The sequence below is a fragment of the Cetorhinus maximus genome, chromosome 20 (assembly GCF_964194155.1).
Source record: "Cetorhinus maximus chromosome 20, sCetMax3.hap1.1, whole genome shotgun sequence".
Taxonomy (NCBI): domain Eukaryota; kingdom Metazoa; phylum Chordata; class Chondrichthyes; order Lamniformes; family Cetorhinidae; genus Cetorhinus; species Cetorhinus maximus.
Window position 1 is genome coordinate 83,325,795 of NC_135898.1, and position 21,393 is coordinate 83,347,187.

Consider the following 21,393-nt stretch of genomic DNA (forward strand, 5'->3'; position numbering starts at 1 on the left):
TGTGGAAAGGATATTTCCTCTTGTGTGAGAATCTAAAACTACGGCTCACTGTTTAAAAATAAGCGGTCACCCATTTAAAACAGAGATGAGGTGAAATTTTTTCTCATCGGGTTGTGAGTCTTTGGGACTCTTCCTGAAAAATTGGTGGAAGCAGAGTCTTTGAATATTTTTAAGGCAGAGCTAGATAGATAGATTCTTGGTAAGCAAGGGCTGGTAGGTTATGGGAGGTAGGTGAGATGCAGATTTGAGGTTACTATCAGATCAGCCATGACCTTACTAAATGGCAGAGCTGGCTCGAGGGGCCAAATGGCCTACTCCTCCTTGTTTGTATATTCATATGATTCTAGGTTGCACCATGGCTGCATGACAAGGAGCGTGATTTGAATACCAAGCTTGATGTCAGGACACACTTGCTCACTTACCTGCGGTAGGGAAGTGGAGGCAAAGATGATGGAGTCATTCAGTAGACAGTCACCTGTGGACTGAATAGCCTCTCATCTTTTTCACTTAATTTGGGCTTGCTCTCTCTTTGCAAAAGTGACTTTCAGTCAATAACTGCAGAGCCTCCTTTGTATGAGGAATGCTACACATATAGATACAGGATGTTATTTTCAGGGTTTTCACTCTACTTTTAACCTTCTTGGTATTACTGCCTCTTGTCCTGTTGCAGCTGTTCCGAGATAATTGTGACCAGTGACTCATGGCAGGAGGTAATTGGTGATGGATTTTCTGAGCACCTGAACTGTCTAAAAAGTATTACGTAGAATTTACAGCACAGAAACAGGCCATTCAATCCTACTGCTCCATGCTGGTGTTTATGCTCCACACGAGCACCCTCCAGTTCTAGTTTATCTCACCCTATCTGCATTTCCTTCTATTCCTTTCTCCCTCATGTATTTATCCAACTTCTCCTTAAATGCATCTACGTAAATCACCTGAACTGCTCTCATTCTCCTGAGTTGCCTATTGGATTTATTAATGACTGTCTTATACTTATGGCCCCTAGTTTTGGACTTGGTATGACACGCAAAGAAACAAGATTTAGCCCTGTAAGTATATGCTAATAGCTGCTAGCCTTTTGCTTTTACGTAATCCTGTCAGCTGGAAAGTACACTTAGGGGTGAAATTTGAGTGGGGCGGGGTCACAAAGCAGTCATATTGCATTAACTACTCTCAGTGTTTGGTGCCATAGCGTGGGTGTGTAATGGGTGGTGGATGGGATATGGCCCGTTTTGTGACCCCATGCAAGTTTAATTTCACCCCCCTTTGCCTGCCTTGTGCTTACAGCATCTGGTGATAATTTCAAAATGGAACATAGAACCAGTTTTTATAGGGCACAGTTAATCAGGGCTGTCCGCGATGTAGCTGGTAGCAATTCAAGGAGCTTGATGTTTGGATTCGGACAACTTATTAAACTGCAGCCCCGGATTAAACCTTAATTTTGAATTGACCTGAGCAGAGATCGTATGATCCATGCAGAAAATAATTGCTGTGGTCACTGGTTAGCGACATGACAAATACATTCAGGAAGAAGCTGCTTATAACATTGCATGACACATATTACCCAGAGCAGATCTTAAGTGTCAAAATGTCATGCCCATCATTACACTTCATTGGAAACCAGTGACAGTATTGTGGAGAACACACAGGATTAGACCAGGCAGTTATTTACAGAGAGGGGAAAGGAATTGTATAGGGTCAGAAGCTGTTGGCTCGATCCTTTGATTAATCTGAATTGAACAGGGACAGTATGCAAAGCTGGTCTTAGACAGGTGGGAGTGTGTATTAATACTTATACGAATGGGGGTACAGTTAACAGACTGCATATGTGCCACATTATTATCACTGGGATTTCAGTGAAGTGTACTGCAGCTAGTTTAAAATCTTCATCCTGTTTCTATTTAATCTGTGGGGAAAATACCCAGAAGTATGATTATAGGTTGTGTAACCAACTCGGGAAAGAGCCTTTTGCGCTCTGTGACACTGAAGTACCCTCAGTTATGGATCTGTACTGTTTATTGTGAGAGCAATTTGAGTTAGTCAGGGAATGTTGAAGTACATTGAACAATATGAATACAGGTTGGCTTTAAGTGTGATCTCTGCCTGATGTGAATTGGTAAGAATGAGCTGTAATAATCTGAGTGATGACAACACCAAGTTCTGCACATTTCCTAATGGCCAATATCTTTGTTACAGAATCCAAGCAATGGCACAGGTAGAGAAAAAGGGAGGCCTTCTCCGCAAAGCATCGTCCACCAAGAAACCCCTGAAAGAGAAGGTGGTTTTAATGTACGATGAAATCTTCAAGGTTCGTATTGTGAGATGTGAATTGATTGATGATGAGGCTATGTATTACCATGAAAAGAGCTGGGTTGGTTTAATTGATAGCAATGTGATGTGAAAAAAACTATTAGTTCTGTTTGACAGATTTGAATGCAATGCTGTCATTAGAAATATTCATATCTAATAAGGCTAGAAAAATAGAATAGAGAATGGTACAGCACAGAAGGAGGCCATTCAGTCCTTTGTGTCTGTGCCGGCTCTCTGCAAGAGCAATTCAGCCACTCCCCAGCCCTTTCCCTGTAGCCCTACAAATTTGGCATTGTATTTGAAGCATTCGTTTTCTATTGTGTGAATTTTTATATTTCTATAGCTTTGTTATAAGTCTTTCCCCTGTACAGATTTCCTGTCACCTATCTGCATTATAAATTCTGATGCCCACGATTATAATGGAAATTGTGCCTTCATTGAGGGGTAGGTTGTAACGTTAATGTGACAGGTTCACACAGCCATTTTCCGTTATTGATGCAGACACGAGAATTTATAATGTGAAAGGTTTACAGGGACTGCAATTTATTTATTTACATTACCAGTCAGTCTCTTGTACTATTTGACAAGGGGAATAAATTCAGATCAATTCAAATTCAGACCTTCGAGTGTAACAGGTTTAAAGGCCAGGAATATTTGGACCAGGCTGTGTAGATGTAAAAATCCATACATTGTTTTTATTTTTATATTTTCATTATAAATGCCTTTATCTCCATTTATGATGGAACTTGCCGATGTAAAAAAAGTGCTTGCATTTCTATAGCGTTGTTCACAACCTCAAGAAGTCCTAAGGTGCTGTACAGCTAATAGAGTACTTTTGAAATGTTGTTCCTGTTGTAATGTGGGGGCTGTGTGACAGACAGTTTGTGCACCGCAAGCTGCGAAAAGCAGCAATGTGATAATGACCGTGTAACCTGTGTAAATTATATGTAATGTGAACTAGTTACACCCTACTGCCTGTGGTGACTCCAGTGCTGGGAGAGGAAGGGGGAGTGTGGTGAGTAGAACAGAGGGAGTGAGAGAAAGATTGGAAAGCAGGGAGAAGCTGAGGAGGAGGAGGAGGAGGGACAACAGGCAAGGGAATGGGGAAGGGAGATTGAGGAAATTGAATGGGGAGAGGGGGAAGAGAATAGGAGACTAGAGGAAGCTTTGCCTATTAATGATGGGGAAGTGTGGAGATTCCCAGGGGAGCGCTATCTTTTAGCAGAGGATGAGAAATTGGCGAAAAACGTGGTGAGTCTCGAGTAATGTGGTGATGTTATTTCTGTCACAGAATGAAGACCCAGCCAAGAACTGTCCTCGATTCTGGGAGGAACTCTTCCTGATGAAGGTTAGTTGGTATATTTGGTGTATTCTTTCTTGCAGTGTTAGGTTGTACTGACTAACTTGTGGGTGTTTTTTGTGGGTCAGGACTCAGTGCTACTGGATTGGGAGGATATTAGTGTGTCGAGGGCAGCAGACCAGGGGTTGAGTTGTGTAGATTTTAGGATGATTGAATATTCTAGAGCTTCGCTTAGGGGATCAGGTAGTGTTAACACAGAATTTCATTTGTGAGATTAAATAAGTGGGTAGGGTCCATAATAGGGCAAAGTGTACATGGGCAGTGGGAAGAGATTAATTGGGTGGGTGGAGTAGAGTCCATGATGGGGTAATTGTTCATGGGGTTTAGAAAGAGATTAAATGGAGGGAATGGTTTGAAACCTTGGTGTCATATCTGACCTAGAGATGAGCTTCCAATCACATTTGCGCCATTACCAAAATCACCTACTCCCACCTCCGTATCACTGCCTCACTGTCCCCCAACCTCTGTTCACCTGCTGCTGAAATCCTCGTACATGTGGTTTTTCCTCCAGATTTGACTACTCCAAAGCCCTCCTTTCAGTCCCCCACATCCCACCCTCCATAATCTTGAGGTCTTCCAAAACTCTGCTGCCCCTGTCCTAACTCGCATTGGGTCCAGGTTCATCCAGTGCCTGTTGACCTACATTGGCTCTTGGTTGAGCGACAGTTCAATTTTAAAAACCTCTGTCATCTATTCAAATCCCTCCATGGCCTCACCCATCCCTAGAAATTATTGTTGACCATTTGTCTTGTGCCCTTCAGGTGAACCTGGAGTACCTGGAGGCAAAACTGGAATCTGTGGATGGGGATGAGCTGATGAAGTTGAAGGATAATATTAATAGCCTGTTCCAGCACTGCATAGTGTCCTTAAATGAGGAGCATCAGATTAAAGTGGTGAATGCATTACAGGTAAGATGTGAAATAGTGGGGCGTATTTACATTTTACACAAGTGGGGTACAGGGTTACTTTCCCTGTGTCTTGTCCCACCTCCTCCCACTTGACTACTCCATTACTTTTTCAAATCCGCAACCTCTACCATCTAGAAGGACAAGGGGAGCAGTTGCATGGAAACACCACCACCTGGAAGTTCCCCTCCAAGCCACACACTATCCTCCTTGGAAATATATCACCGTTCCTTTACTGTCACTGGGTCAAAACCCTGGAACTCCCTTCCTAACAGAACCTCTGGTGTACCTACACCACATGGACTGCAGAGAAGGCTGCCTTCTCCAGGGCAATTAGGGATAGGTAATAAACTTGCCAGCGATGCCCACATCCAGTGTTACCTGTATGCAGGCTTCACACGGCTGTCCCTTTAAGTTACTGTGTGCGCGCAATATGCAAAAGAATTTAAAGGGGCCAAGCACTTAAATTGATCACCCCCCCAAAAAAAAAGTTAGAGTGAACTCATCCTGAGAATAAATGTTTAAAAGAAAAGGAAAAGACTGCCCATGTCCAACTCTATAACACCTCCCATCCCTCACCCTGCTGCTGTTGAAACCAGCATTCTTTGTCACTTTTTCTCGGCAGCCTTTTACCCTCCAATCATCCATAAACTCTGCTGTTAGTATTCAATCTCATGCCAAGTTCTGCTCTCCCATCACCCTGCCCTTGCTGACCAACACTAACTCCAAATGCCTCCAATGTGAAATTCTCATTCTGCTTAACTCCCTTACTGTGACATCCTCCAGCTTCACAATCGCAGAAAACTCCCTATTTCTCTGGCTTCTTGTTTCTCCACATATTTTTATCCATTCTGGGGGTGTGAGCATTTCTGACAAGGTCGGCATTTACTGTCCATCTCTAATTGCCCTTGAGAAGGTGGTGATGAGCCGCCTCCTTAAACTGCAACTTTTCTGTAGCGGTTTGATATAACTAGGCAGTTTGCTAGGCTGTTTCAGAGGGCGGTTAAGTGTTAACCACATTGCATGTATGGTTTGAAGTCACACATAGGCCAGACTGGGTGAGGAAAGCAGGTTTCCTTCCCTAAAGGACAATCATGAACCTGATGGGCTTTTACAACAATCTGGTAGTTTCATGATCATCGTTACTAAGACTAGCTCTTTTATTCTGATTTATTAATTAATTGAATTTGAATTCCCCCAGCAGCCATGGTAGGATTTGAACTTGTGTTCTTGGAGCATTAGTCCAGGCTTCTGGAATGCTAGCCCAACAACGTTACCACTATGCTACTGATCCTCTTCTCCCCATCATCAGTGGCTGTGCCGTCAGCCCCGTGGAGGGTGAAATCTCTTCCCTGATCCTTGAAGTCTCTCTCCCTTCTGTCTTCCCCCTCCTTTTATTTTTTTCTGTCCGTGTGGTCCTTCAGGTTGGGGGTTTGTATTGTTATTACCCCACAGTTACATTTTCTGTTCCTGTTTTTTCCCTCCAGACGCTGTGTGCCCTGATTCGAGGGGTTCACCAGAAAAACAAACCGACCTCCGGCTTTGACATTATCAACATGTTGATGGGGTTTGACAAAGCTGAACTCCGGATGAAGGTGAGAGTTGGGGAAGGGGCAAACGATAATCGAATCTGTTAAACAGTTGGCGGCACTCCAGGGCATTTGAAGAGCTAGAATTAGAATAGACTTATCGATAGAAGACTATCAGTGGTGGGATGCCTGCTGCTCTGACAGCCCTTCAAGCCAATGCCCTTAGGCATACACTGGCTCTGGCTGGATAAGTGACAGCAAACTAGTAAGCCAGTTAACAACTGCATTTATATTAGAGCCTTTAACATTGCAAAACATCACAAACACTTCACAGGAACAAAAATCAGACAAAATTTCACGTTGAACCAAAGGAGATTTTAGGACAGATGAGCAAAAGTTTGGTCAATGTGGTAGGTTTTAAGAAGCATCTTGAAAGAAGAGAAAGTGTTAGAGGCGAAGAGGTTTAGAGAGGAGATTTGAGAGCTTAGGGCACAAGCAGCTGAACCCATGGCCACCACTGGTGGAGCGATTAAAATCGGGAATGTTCAAGAGGCCAGAGTTAACGGAGCACAGATACCTCAGAGGGTTGTAGAGTTGGAGGAGGTTAGAGATATAGGGAGGAGCAAGATCATGAAGGGACTTGAAAACAGGTAAAATAACTTTGATGGAAGATGCATTGCTTATCCAGGAATGAATTTAGGTCAGCAAGCACAAGGGTGATGAGTGAATGGGACTTGGTGCGAGTTAGAATATAGGCAGCAGAATTTTTGATGAACTCAAGCTTATGGAGAGTGGAAGGTGGAGGGCTAGCCAGGAGAGCATTGGAATAGTCCTGTTTGGAAGCAACAGAAATACAGATGGGGGATTCAGCAGCAGTTGAGCTGAGACAAGGGAGTGAGTTGAGTGATATTGTGGAAGTAGGCAGTCTTGGTGATGGAGAGGATATGGGCTTGGAAGCTCATCTCTGGGTCAAATGGGACATTGAGGTTGCGAATGGACTGGTTCTGGTTCAGCCTGAGCCAGTGGCCAGGAACAGGAATGGAATCGGTGACTCGGAAGCAGAGTTTGTGTTGTGGAGGGGGAGGAGGGTAGTGGGGTTGGTCTTCCCAATATTTAATTGAAGGAAATTTCAATGCATCCAGGACTGGATATCAGAGGAGCAGAGTGACAACATGGTGGGGGGGAGCCTTTGGACTCCCTAAGCATCAGGTGAATGTCAGCGGCAGTTCATCCACTTCAAATGTAATACATTTGGCGAATTTAGACCATGTTGGTGTTGGCTGTGGCTCAGTGGGCAGTGCTGTCCCCTCTGAGTCAGAAGGTTTTGGGTTCAAGTCCCACACCAGAACTTGAGCACAAAAATCTAGACTGACACTGAAGTACAGCACTGAAGAGGTGTTGCACTGTTAGAGGTGCCGTCTTTTTGATGAGAACTTGAACCGAGGCCCTGTGTGCCCTGTGGATGTAAAAGATTTTATGGCTTTATTTCAGAGAAGAATGGGGGACATTTGTTGGTCTCCAGGACAATCAATATTTATCCCTAAACAGACACCAAAAAAACAGATTATCTGGTCGTTTATTTTTATTGCTGTTCATGGGAGCTTGTTGTGCACAGATTGAATGTTGCGATTCCTACATTACAGTAGATACTGCACATCAAAAAGTACTTCATCAGCTGTAAATCTTTGCGTTGTCCTGTAGTTGTGAAAGGCTGCATAGAAATACGTCTTCCTATTCTTTTTTATGTCCTGTGCTGGAGTGAGTGAGTGCGCCTTCATATCAGCCATGGCTCTGTGTATGTGCGTTGCTCGGTAGTTTTGCAATGGGCTCTGTGTGATAACCCTTCTCTCTTTGATTCCCAGAACCTGATGGAGAGTTTGGACACTTTGCTGTGTGGTGACGGCTCCGAGAGTTTGAAGAGTCTTTGCCTGAAGCTGCTGCTTTGTTTAGTCACGGTGAGGCAACCTCCCATCAGAGGTGGAACATCTTTCAGTGCTGGGCCCGCCCTGGCCTGCTCCAGTTGTCTGTCTGTCTCTGTCCCTCCTGATGGCTCCTCTCTCCCCATGCTGGCTCCCCACCCTGAAAAGCGCTTTACACTGACACATGGTTTGGGTAATAGCAAGCAAGAGGGAACAGACATGATTGAAACTATTTATTTGATGAAATAGTTTTCCAGGCTGTCTCACATCATCAACAGGTTTTTTTTTTATTGGCAGGTTACAGATAACATCAGCCAGAACACTATCCTGGAGTACGTGATGATTAACAGTATTTTTGAAGCCATTCTTCAGGTGAGTGCCCTCTGTTCATCAATTTAATTAATCATTGTAAAACATTGGCCCAGATCTTCCGTTCTCCGGATGGTCTTACCCTGGAGGTACCCACAAGATGTGCTGGGGGGCCCCTTGGAAGTCTCCACGCAAGGACAGCATGGGAAGTTTCAACTAATTAAAGTCAGAGACTTTGGATGATTCCGACTCAATAATCAGAATAGTTACCCAGGAAAAGTTAGAAGGATTAAAACCAGTTTTAACTCCTGGGTAACTATATTACTGCCTCCCTGCCCCCATCCCCACAGGAGCCCCCTGCCCCCATCCCCTGACTACCCCTTCCATCCCTCCTGACCACCCAATTACACCCCCCATTCCGCTGAACACCCGACTACCCCCCAATCCCCTTTCCCGAATCACCCTCCTCCCTCAGCCACTTACTTTACACATTTACCTTCTCTCCTAACTTGTCAAAGTGGCTGGGACATATAAACTTACTGGAATATGGCAGCTAGTGCCATAAAAAGAGGGCATGCGTTCGCTTCCCCCAGTGCTCCCGCACTACACTGAAGGACCCCAGGAGCAGCTGCGCTCAGCAGGCGCAGGTTAGAAATGTGGAGCTGCAGTCTAAGGTAGGAAAATAGGAGCAGGATTGCCACTACATGGAAGATTTGGCCCATTGACTACTTTGAATTGTCCTTTCACCATCTAATTGGCCCATTCAGTCAGCGTTGCCTTTCTTGAGATATAATTGTTCTAGACAATACTGATCCCTCAACCAACATCGGTAAATGCAGATTATCTGGTCATTATCACATTGCTGTGCACGGGATCTTGCTGTGTGCAAATTGACCACCTGCATTCCAGTAGCGATGACATTTCAAAAATTACTTCATTGCCTGTAAAGTGCTTTGGGGTGTCCTGTGGCCCTGAAAGGTGCTATAGAAAGGCAAATCTTTCTCTCCTGTGATGTTTGCTCGCATTGTTCCTCTAGCAGTTTGATCAGATGTCAGACTTTCTTGGTTTGTGTCTCAGTGCGACACAACAAGAAGAACAGGCTGTTCTTGACGCCTCCTTGTTTTTACATTGAGTTTATTTTCAGGAGCACGTGGGCCTGCTGGTGAGACTACTGTGTGCGTGTGTGTGTGTGTGTGTGTTGTGATATTCGATGATGCCACAGTTTTGCCACCCTGTATTCAACGCCTTTACACTCTAATTATCACAGGTACTCTCAGAATCTTACAGGAGGAAGGAGGCCATTCAGTCTGTCGTACCTTTGCTGGCTCTTTGAAAGGGCTGTCCATTCGTCGCACTCCCCAGCTTTTTGCCCCATAACCCTACAAAATGAGTGGCTCGCACAGACTGGCAGGAAATGAAAATCTGCTTTCTTGGAGTGCTGCTTGTGCCTGTGTGTTTAATGCAAATTCTGCTTAATCCATGTCCAACAAATATAACGTACATAGATGAAATTAACCAGAAATGAACAACGTTAAACTCTGTGACATTTTTATGATAGATTATAGAACAAAACTATGATTAACTCACGACCAAAGCATTGCTGCATTTTGGTGGAACTTGGAAAAATAAAACAAAATATTTTGGGGTCAAGCACCATCTTGATCACTGATGCAAACCTTTCTGTGGGGATTGGCGATCGCTTTAGACCCCACCATGATTTTCAAAACATCTGGTGAGTCTATGGTTTAGCTCCGTAACAAGCTTTGCTGAGAACAGGGAATGTGCAGTTCATTTAGTGCCAATAAGCTTGAACTTTTGTCAGCTCATTGTCGCTGTCTCGCTGTCTTTAAGGGGAAGCTGAATAAGGGAAAAGGGAATCACAAGCTCTGCTGGTAGGGTGAGAATAAAGAAGGAGCTTGTTTGGAGCATGAACTCTGTCATAGACCATTTGGGTGTGTTCCTGTGCAGTACATTCTGTGAGTAGATCCAGAATTCCAATAGCTGTATGTGACTGTTGGCTACACGAGCCAGCAGTACCATAACATTCATCCCAGCAGCACTGAAGAGGACAGTGCTGTCTGTTGGCTCAGCAGCGACACCAGCAGCAACATTATTGTACAGCAACCATGTGGTTTTGTTAATTTATGAAAAAGAATATCACCTGCAAAAAGAAATGAAATTGTTTTTAAGATTTTAGGCGAGTACTCAATGCTGCATCACAGTTGCCTGAACCCTACATTCTGGAATTGCCTCCATAAACCTCTCCACCTCTCTACCGCTTTCTCCTTTAAGATGCTTCTCTTTGACCTCTTTGATTAAGCTTTGGCCACCTAGCCAAATATCTTTTTACGTGGGTTGGTGTCAAACTTTGTTTCATAACGGTCCTGTGAAGCCCCTTGGGGCATTTTACTGTGCTACAGCTGCTATATAAATGGAAGTTGTTGTTTTCAAATTGAAGTCAGGATTCTTCCCGTTTACACTGTCAAATGAAACTCTCAGCATGGCACCAGTGAATAGCCACGATCATGTAAATGATAAGCTGCTCAAGACTGTTGTTACAGAGTTTGCAGTATCTGGCTGTCACGATTCCCAATGCTGGTGCAGATTCTGTTCAGAGGAGTAGTGTAAGGCCAGCAGTGAAAGCCTGCGCTGGCTCACTGAGAAAACTTCTTAACCAGTCATTCTCTCTCACACTCACTCTCACATACTCTCACACACACTCTCTCACACTCTCTCACACTCTCTCACACACACTCTCACACTCTCACACACACTCTCACACACACTCTCTCACACTCACACACTCTCTCACACACTCTCTCACACACTCTCTCTCACACTCTCTCACACACTCTCTCACACACTCTCTCACACACTGTCACACACGCTCTCACACACGCTCTCACACACGCTCTCACACACGCTCTCACAAACTCTCTCACAAACTCACAAACTCTCTCACACACTCTCACACACACTCTCACACACTCTCTCACACACTCTCTCACACACTCTCTCACACACTCTCTCACACACTCTCTCACACACTCTCTCACACACTCTCTCACACACTCTCTCACACTCTCTCTCACACTCTCTCTCACACTCTCTCTCACACTCTCTCACACTCAAGAACTTTGAATTTCCCGTGCCCCCTCCTTCACTTTCTAACACTCGCTAACTAGTTGGGTTGAATGGCCGGTTTCTATGCAGTAAATTGTGTGCAAGTCTGTGCAGATTTAGGGCAGAATCTGATTGGGGATGATGGGTTTGTCTCTAAAAACCCAAACCCAGCATCGGCCAAACTACCATTTACCAGTCTTGAGCTCTCTTGAATCTTTTAAAGATTATATCCGTCTGCAGGCACAGCCAGCAGGTGGCACCATGTTCCATGTAGTCTTCTCATAGCTTCTTATGAATTTTGCTCTGTTCAGGACATTAGTTCTGGAGATTGATATTCTTTCCATTCCCCCTTAGTAGTGGGTTAGGAACATTAGGACCTACAATGGCAGTGTTTTAACTCATTTCATATAGCAGAATGCAGCAGATACTGCATGATGTTAATCAGGACCAGAGTGGACTCATTTCATTCACCTATAGGAATCGCAGTGGAATTTTCCCGATTTCCTTTTCCCCCAAATAGTTATAATCCCTGTGTCGTCAAGACCTGGAATGCACTGCCTGAAAGAAAAACTTTGAAGTGGTACAACACATGTCTATTGTTAAACCCCTGGGTGATGCTATCGCATAGTTTGATATTTAGTTGGTATGGATGCAGCCATAAACATAAAGACGCTCGGACCACTTACTTGGGTGGCTAGCTCAACCGTTATACCTACAAAGCAGTAATGACTGTGTTAAATAAATCTGCAAGAATTGCTTTGGACCATTTCAGACTGATGTGCTAAGGCTGCTAATAACTTTGTCAATTTCTGAAGTGCTGACTGGTATCGAATAACCCTTGTGGCAACACTGTGAAGTTTTGATCTGCAAGTCAGGAAATTCCCCTTAGCTTCTGTCTTTGTAACTAAGCTCCTGCTCCCTTTCCCATTGCTCTTTTTCAGATTCTGTCTGTGGCATCCAGCAGAGTGCAGCATGGCTATGATGGTGTGGTCCTCCTAGCACTGCTGGTTAATTACAGAAAGTACGAGGTAAGTCATTATCGTTGGAAGCGATCAATGATTCTCTTCTCGTTCCCTCTTTAAATATCATTGAAGTCATAACCTGGCTAAAAATGTAAATTCTGAGGACAGGTTGCATAATCTGTGTTTGTGTTCTCTGGAGTGTAGAAGATTGACAGATGATATAATCGAGGTGTTTAAGACGATTAAAGGCTTTGAAAGGGTAAACCGAGAGAAACTGTTTCCTCTGGTGGGGGGAGTCCAGAACAAGGGAGCATAACCTTAAAAGTAGAGCCAGGCTGTTGAGATTCCAAGATTCACCAGAACCCAGACTGCCTGTGAGCAACACCAGGAGAGATCAACTAACGTGTAATATAAGCCAATACAATATAGCATTGTTTGTGATAAATTGTACCATTTCTATTTTGTGGTAAACCAACATCCATTATTTGATTTTGATGGAACTTCAGTAAGCTGGACTGTCTCTTTGAGTTCAAATTCCAAGGTTAGCCTGGGGACAGAAAGCGTTTAGTTTGAAGACTTCTTGTTAATTTTGTAGTCAAAGTGAAATGCCCTGACATGATTGGTCCACTTTTTTTAATATTTGGTTTGGATATATAAAGCCAAGTTGTTGTTGTAGAGTCTGTTTCAGCCTAATCAAGGCACGATATCTGTTAGAATACCAATAAATGTATTAGTGCAGTCCATTTAACTTGATGTCTATCACAGATCAGTTAATATTGTGTTTCTGTATATATTTCAGTTCATGTACAGGGTCTATGTAGCAATCCAGCTAACATCCATTGTCTTTTGTTACAGTCCGTGAACCCATATATTGTGAAGTTGTCCATTGTTGATGATGAGACGACATTAAATGTGAGTATGAGTTTCTGACGAACTGCAGGACGATGGCAGGATAAGGTATGCAAGAGACTGGAGTACAAGGTTTCATAGTCGAAGCCTTTTCTCTTGCCAGCTGTTCTTATGGAGGCACTCGGAGTAATGGGAAAGATGGAGATATATTTGGGAAGTGACAACACGTTGAAGGACTTTGAAGAGAAAAGGGAGGTAGGATATGAGATGATAGTTTGCAAGAACAATGGGAGTCAAGTGTGCTATTTTTTGTAGTTTGAAGCAATGATGGCGTTCTGAATGGACACAGCATCTGATGAGAGGGCATCATTTATAATATCTGCTTGCATGGGAGCTGGGAGGAGAAAGTGGGTGGGCAGCAGTTCAGGAGGAATGGGATCATAGGAGCAGGAAGTGGCTCTCATGGTGGATGAGATGAGCTTGGAGGGAGAGGAGAAACTAAGGAGAGGCCCAAGTTCAGGTCTAGGGTGGAGGAGAGTATAAGCATAGATGGACAAGAGGAAGTGAGGGGTTAGGGAGGCGGGAGCTAAATGGAAGGCCGCAGCCTTAATGACAAAGAAGTCCATGAGCTTCTCACATTTATTGGAGGTGAAGTTGCAGGGAGTGGGTGATAGGGCTCTAAGGAGATGATTGGCAGTGAATGAAAGGATGATTTTTGAGTAGTGGCTGGTTTTGTCTGAGGAGAATAAGACTCACTAGCACTTAATGTGGTCCAGTCAGATCTGGTGTGGGATGGTTAAACCAGCCGCGCACCAGATATGCTCAAGTCTGCATTCCTTTGGACTCTGGGTCAAGATGGGGATACCAGCAGAAGGGGAGGGAGAAAACAGAGGATTCACTCCCTTCTGTACTGTACAGCTCATTTGTCTCCATGCCAGGTGAGGTAGTAGCATACTGATATCGTCACTGGACGAGTGGTCCGGAGACCCAGGGTAATGCTCTGGGACCCGGGTTCGAATCCCATTTGAATTCAATAAACATTTGGAATTAAAAGTATAATGACTAATCACTAATGTCCTTCAGGGAAGGAAATCTGCCATCCTTACTTGTCTGGCCCACATGTGACTTCAGATCTACAGCAATGCCCTCTGCCCTCGTAAATGGCCACTCAGTTGTATCAAACTGCTGAAAAGTCAATCAGGAATGAAACCGGATGGACCTCCTGGCATTGACTTAGGCACCGGAAACGACAACGGCAATCTCAACGCTGTCGACCCTGCAAATCCTCCTTACTAACATCTGGGGGCTAGTGCCAAAATTGGGAGAGCTGCCTCACAGACTAGTCAATCAACAGCCTGACATAGTCATACTCACGGAATCATACCTGACAGATAATGTCTTAGACACCACCATCACCATCCCAGCTCTGCAGTCCTGCCACATCGTCGTGAATGGTGGTAGACAATTAAGCAACTCACTAGAGGAGGAGACTCCACAAATATCCCCATCCTCAATGATGGGTAAGCCCAGCACATCAATGCAAAAGAGAAGGCTGATGCACTTGCATCTTCAGCCAGAAGTGGCGAGTGGATGATCCATCTCAGCCTCCTCCGGATTTCCCCAGCATCACAGATGCCAGTCTTCAGCAAATTTGATTCACTCCATGTGATATCAAGAAACAGCTGAAGACACTAAATACTGCAAAGGCTATGGGCCCTGACAACATCCTGGCTGTAGTACTGCAGACCTGTGCTCCAGAACTTGGCGTTCCCCCAGCCAAGCTGTTTCAGTACAACCACAACACTGGCATCTACCCAGCAATGTGGAAAATTGCCCAGGTATGTCCTGTACACAAAAAGCAGGACAAATTCAACCTGGCCAATTACTGTCCCATCTGTCTACTCTTGATCATCAGTAAAGTGATGAAAGGGGTCAACAACAGTGCTATCAAACGGCACTTCCTTAACAATAACCTGCTCACTGATGCCCAGTTCAGGTTCCGCCAGGGCCACTCAGCTCCTGACCTCGTTACAGCCTTGGTTCAAACATGGACAAAAGAGCTGAACTCCCGGGGTGAGGTGAGAGTGACTGCCCTTGATATCAAGGCAGCATTTGACCGAGTGTGGCATCAAGAAGCCCCAGCAAAACTGGAGTCAATGAAAATCAGGGGAAAACTCTCCGCTGGTTGGAGTCATACCTAGCACAAAGAAAAATGGTTGTGGTTGTTGAGCATCATTCATCTCAGCCCCAGGTCATTGCTGCAGGAGTTCCTCAGGGTAGTGTCCTCGGCCCAACCATCTTTAGCTGCTTCATCAATGACCTTCCTTCCATCATAAGGTCAGAAGTGAGAATCTTCGCTGATGTTTGCACAATGTTCAGCACCATTCATGACTCCTCAGGTACTGAACCAGTCCATGTCCAAATGCAGCAAAACCTGGACAGTGTCCAGATTTGGTCTGAGAAGTGGCAAGTAACATTCGTGCCACACAAGTGCCAGGCATTGACCAGCTCCAACAAGAGAGAATCTAGCCACCCACCCCACCCCACCCCCCCTTGACATTCAAATCCTGCACAATCAACATCCTGGGTGTTACCATTGACCAGAAACTGAACAAGACCAGCCATACAAATATTGTTTCCACAAGAGCAGGTCAGAGGCGAGGAATCCTGTGGCAAGTAACTCACCTCCTGACTCCCCAAAACCTGTCCACCATCTACCAGGCACAAGTCAGGAGTGTGATGGATTACTCTCGACTTGCCTGGATGAGTTCGGCTCCAACAACGCTCAAGAAGCTTGACAACATGCAGGACAACGCAGCCCGCTTGATTGGCATCCCATCCACAAACATTCACTCCCTCCACCACCAATGTGCAGTGGCAGCAGTGTGTACCATCTACAAGATGCACTGCAGAAACTCACCGAGGCTCCTTAGGTAGCACCTTCCAAACCCACAACTATTACCACCTAGAAGGACATGGGCAGCAGATACATGTGAACACCACCACCTGGAAGTTCCCCTCCAAGCCACTGACATCCTGACTTGGAAATATATCGCCGTTCCTTCACTGTTGCTTGGTCAAAATCCTGGAACTCCCTCCCTAACAACACTGTGGGTGTACCTACACCACACGGACTGCAGCGGTTCAAGAAGGCAGCTCACCACCACCTTCTCAAGGGCAATTAGGGATGGGCAATAAATGCTGGCCCAGCCAGCGAAGCCCACATTCCATGAATGCATTACAAAAAAGCTCCAGTACATGTATAGTACACACCGGGTAAGTGGAAGAGATTGCACTCTATGTACTTCTCTTTGTATTGTGTGGTCGTGTGTCTGTGCACTAGCTTCTGACATGGTATACAGCATGTAAGTGGAGTAGCGTAGCCAGAAATCACCAGTGTGAAGAATAACTTTCCATGTTAAACATGGTTGATGGCTGATTCTAGCTCGTCTTTCGTCTTACAGGGTATGGGTCTGGTCATCTCACAAGCCCTGACTGAATATAACAGGTTTGTATGAACTTGTGTAGTATAAAGGACTCCAGAGGAAGTGTGACTTGGTGGAGGGAGTTGTCTGTGTAGAGGTGTACTGTGTCTGGTTCTGAGCCAGTGTGCTCTGGGATAACTTTCCCAAGTCTTGAAAGGACAGCAAGATAAAAAAGTCTAACCGGAGGCCAGGTCATGAGTTTTCATCCACAAATTCTGCTGTTATTCACATCTTGAGCCGGAAGGTTATAGGTTCCAGTCCCTTGCACGATGACTCAATTTGTTCAGTGTATGTGAGACAAGAATGGAGGGTATGGAGCGTGTGGCGAGGGGTGGAGCGTGTGGCGAGGGGTGGAGCGTGTGGCGAGGGGTGGGGCGTGTGGCGAGGGGTGGGGCGTATGGCGAGGGGTGGGGCGTGTGGCGAGGGGAGGGGCGTGTGGCGAGGGGAGGGGCGTGTGGCGAGGGGTGTGGTGTGGGACACAGAGTGGGCGGTGAGGGGTGTGGCGAGGGGTGGAGCCTGCGGCGAGGGGTGGGGCAGATGGTGAGGGGTGGGACACAGAGTGGGCAGTGAGGTAAAATTGAGGCCATCTGAAACTCTGACCCCTGTGTCCTAATTCGCACAAAGCCCTGTTCCCCTGAGGCCCCTGTGTTGAGCACTGATATTGGCACCTGGTGAAGCAAAGTCTTGATTTTAAAATTCTCCAGCTTGTTTTCAAATCCCTCCATGGCCTCACCTCTCTGTATCTCTGGAATCCCCTGAAACACTGAGATATCTGTGCTCCTCTAATTCTGGCCTCTTGGACAGCCCTGATTTTAATCACTCCACCTTTCGTGGACATGTCTTCTGCTGCCTAGGCCCTAAACTCTGAAATAGCCTCCTTTCACCTCTGTCTCTCAACTGGACTTTTCTCCTTTAAGATACTTCTTAAAACCTAGCTCTTTAACAAACTTTTGGTCATCTGACCTACTATCCCCTTATGTGACTTGGTGTCATATTTTGTTTTATAACCTTCCTGTGAAAGGCCTTGGGACATTTTATTCCATTAAGAAGTGCACATGATAATATAAGCTGTTTTATTGGACAGTGATGTGATTCAGAAGTTTGCGGTCCTGGCGTACAGTGCACGCTGGATTAGCCAATTATACCCTGCAGGCTGCTTCAGTACGTCCGAAGGGGAAAGGGAACTTTTAACCCTAGTTTGGACTTTCTATGGTCTCTCATATTCCACACTCAGTGAAACTTGTACCTTTCACCCATGGGAGTACTGGACTGTTCCATCAGTGCCCCTGTAGCATCAAGCTGGATGCTGGGATGTTGTCAGTTTGCTTCTACACAATGAAGAAGGGGTAATTTTCTTGTTAATTTTGTTGTCACATTTCTCCCCTGCGCCTGCTTTTTCCACTCTCTACCCCCTTCTCAAGTGCAATTACGGATGGACAATAAATACTGGCATGTGATGCCTACATCCCAAAATTGAATCAAGAAAAACCCACTCCCATCGCCTGCACTTGAGTTTTTACATGTACCTCTGCACTGTAGGATTGAGACTATATAGACTCAGACTTTTACAGCACAGAAGGAGGCCATTCAGCCCATCGTATCCACACTGGTCAACAAAGATCTGACTACACTAATCCCACTTTCCAGCGCTTGGCCCATAGCCCTAGAGGCTATGGCAACGCAAGTGAATATATAAATACTTCTTAAATGTTACGAGGGTTTCTGACTCAACCACCCTTTCAGGCAGTGAGTCCCAGACTCCCACCACCCTCTGGGTGAAAAAATTTCTCTTCAACTCCCCTCTTACCCTTCTACCTCATACCTTAAATCTATAACCTCTGGTTATTGACCCCTCTACGAATGGAAAAAGTGTTTCCTATCCACCGTATCTATGCCCCTCACAATATTATACACCTCTATCAGGTCCCGTTTTAACATTCACTGCTCCAAGGAAAACAACCCCAGCCTATCCAATCTTTCATCATAGCTCAGACCCTCCAACCCAGAGCAGCATCCTGGTAAATCTCCTCTGCACTGTCTCCAACGCAATCACACCCTCCCTATAATGTGGTGACCAGAACTGCCCACAGTACTCCAGCTGTGGCCTAACCAGCGTTTTATACAATTCCGGCATAACCTCCCTGCTCTTGTATTCTGTGCCTCGGCTAATAAAGGTAAGTATCCCAGAACCTTTCTTAACCACCTTATCTACCTGCCCTGCTACCTTCAGGGATCTATGGATATGCACACCAAGGTCCCTCTGATCTTCAGTACTTTCCAGAGTCCTGCCATTCATAGTGTAATCCCTTGCCTTGTAGCCCTCCCCAAGTGCATTACCCCACACTTTTCCGGGTTGAATTCCATTTGCCACTGCTCTGCCCACCTGACCTGTCCATTGATATCCTCCTGCAGTTTACGGCTATCCTCCTCATTATTTACCACCCCACTAATTTTCGTGTCATCCGCACACTTCTTGATCATACCCCCTACATTTAAGTCCAAATCATTTGCGTACACCACAAACAGCAAGGGCCCCAGCACCGAGCCCTGCGGAACCCCATTGGAAACAGACTTCCAGTCACAGGAACATCCCTTTACCATCACCCCCTGCTTCCTGTCTCTCAGCCAATTTTGGATCCAACATGCCACTTTGCCTTGGATCCCATGGGCTCTTACTTTCTTGAACAGTCTGCCATGAGGGACCTTATCAAAGGCCTTGCTGAAGTCCATGTGGACCACATCAAATTCATTACCCTCATCAATACTCCTGGTTACCTCCTCAAAAAATTCGACCAATTTTGTCAAACATGATCTTTCCCTAACAAATCCATGCTGACTATCCCTGATTAATCCATGTCTCTCCAAGTGCAGACATATTCTGTCCCTCAGAATGCTTTATGGTAACTTCGCCACCACTGAGGTTAGACTAACTGGCCTGTAATTTCCTGAACAACGTTAGCAGCCCTCTGGCACCTCACCTGTAGCCAGAGAGGATTTGAAAATTATTGCCAGGGCCCCTGCTATCTCTTCCCTTGCCTCCCTCAACAGCCTAGGATGCATCTCATCCGAGCCTGTGGGTTTATCCACTTAAGGCCACTAAACCCGCAGGTGCCTCCTCTCTCTCTTAATTTCCTCTAATATTTCAGAGTACTCTACCCTGATGTCTATACCTGCGTCGCCCTTTTCCATTGCAAAGTATTCATTGAGGACTGTACCCACATCTTCTGGGCCCACACACTATGGTCCCTAATTGGCCTTACTCTTTCCCTTGTTATTCTCTTGCTCTTTATATAGATTTTTAAAAAACCCTTTGAGTTTTCCTTTATTCTACCCACCAATGCTTTCACGTGCACTCTCATGGCTTTCCTAATTTCCTTTTTAAGTTTCCCCCTTGCACTTTTTATACTCCTCTTGGGACTCTGCAGTATTGAGCCCTCAGTCTCTGCCATAAGCTTCTCTTTTTTTTTCTTAATCCTAACGTTTATGTCCCTTGACATCCAGGGTTCTCTGGACTTGGTCCCCCCACTTGTCTTTATGGGAACATATTTGCCCTGTACTCTCGCTATTTCCTCCTTGAAAGCCTCCCACTGCTCTGACACAGTTTTATCTGCAAGTAGCTGCCCCCAGTCCACTTGAGCCAAATCATATCTCATCTTAGTAAAATTAGCCTTTCCCCAGTTTAGAACTTTTATTCCCGGCCCAACCTTATCCTTTTCCATAACTATCCTAAATCTAACTGAGTTATGGTCACTATCTCCAAAGTGCTCCCCTACTGATATGCCTTCCACCGGGCTCATTTCTGAATATTAGGTCCAGAACTACCCCCTCCCTTGTTGGGCTTTCTACGTACTGGCTACAAAAGTTCTCCTGGATGCAACTTAAGAATTTTGCTCCCTCCCTACGTCACACACTAAAACTATCCCAGCTCATATTTGGGTAGATAAAATCCCCTACTATTACTGCCTTATTATTCTTACACTTCTCTGGCTTTGGCTCTGGTTGACCTTCACAGAGGAATTGTCACTCTCACCATTTTCCAAGGTCGAAAAACAGTTTGCAAGCGAGATGTACTTGGGTGATTCCGTCACTACCTGCCTGGTCCCCTTCCCCTGTCTGGCGGTCACCCATTCCCTCTCTGCTTGCACTTCCTTAAGCTGCGGGGTGACCATATCCTAAAATGTGCTGTCCGTGAACCTCTCAGCCACGTGAATGCACCGTAGTGCCCCCAGCTGCCGTTCAAGCTTCAAAACTCGGAGCTTGAGTTGCTCCATTCGGAGGCACCTCCTGCACACATGGTCATCCAGACCATGGGGAGCGTCCAGGATTTCCCACATAGCACAGGATGTGCAAACCAGGGGACTGAGCTCCCCAGACATATCTTAACTAAATAGAATATGGACTCTTGCTTTTATTTTACCCTTACTCCTACTTGAGTATAGACTAGATACTAGATCCCCTAGATAGACTAGGTCCTCCAGTTGCTGTTGACTTCCTGTCCCAGGGTCGTCCTCTCGCACTCCCCTCTCTGTAGGGAATGACTGTTCTCCTGTGATGTCACACCTTGATTTTTTTTGTTTTGAAATGCGGAAACTGATTAAAGGTTAGCTCCAGCTGTCCTCGCCGACTCTTGGAGTGAACTCCC

The 21,393-nt window shown here is 45.4% G+C and overlaps 1 protein-coding gene across 1 annotated transcript in view; it reads left to right on the top strand.

Moving 5' to 3' along the window:
* The window catches only part of armh3 (armadillo like helical domain containing 3), a 140,355-nt gene that overhangs the window by 14,288 nt on the left and 104,674 nt on the right, over positions 1 to 21,393 (top strand). The window contains exons 2-10 of the mRNA XM_078565041.1: positions 2,197 to 2,308; positions 3,602 to 3,658; positions 4,432 to 4,578; positions 6,063 to 6,170; positions 7,967 to 8,059; positions 8,321 to 8,395; positions 12,397 to 12,483; positions 13,273 to 13,329; positions 16,731 to 16,774. Coding sequence (XP_078421167.1) covers positions 2,207 to 2,308; positions 3,602 to 3,658; positions 4,432 to 4,578; positions 6,063 to 6,170; positions 7,967 to 8,059; positions 8,321 to 8,395; positions 12,397 to 12,483; positions 13,273 to 13,329; positions 16,731 to 16,774 — 770 coding nt within the window. The 5' untranslated portion in view covers positions 2,197 to 2,206. The remainder of the gene's footprint in view (positions 1 to 2,196; positions 2,309 to 3,601; positions 3,659 to 4,431; positions 4,579 to 6,062; positions 6,171 to 7,966; positions 8,060 to 8,320; positions 8,396 to 12,396; positions 12,484 to 13,272; positions 13,330 to 16,730; positions 16,775 to 21,393) is intronic.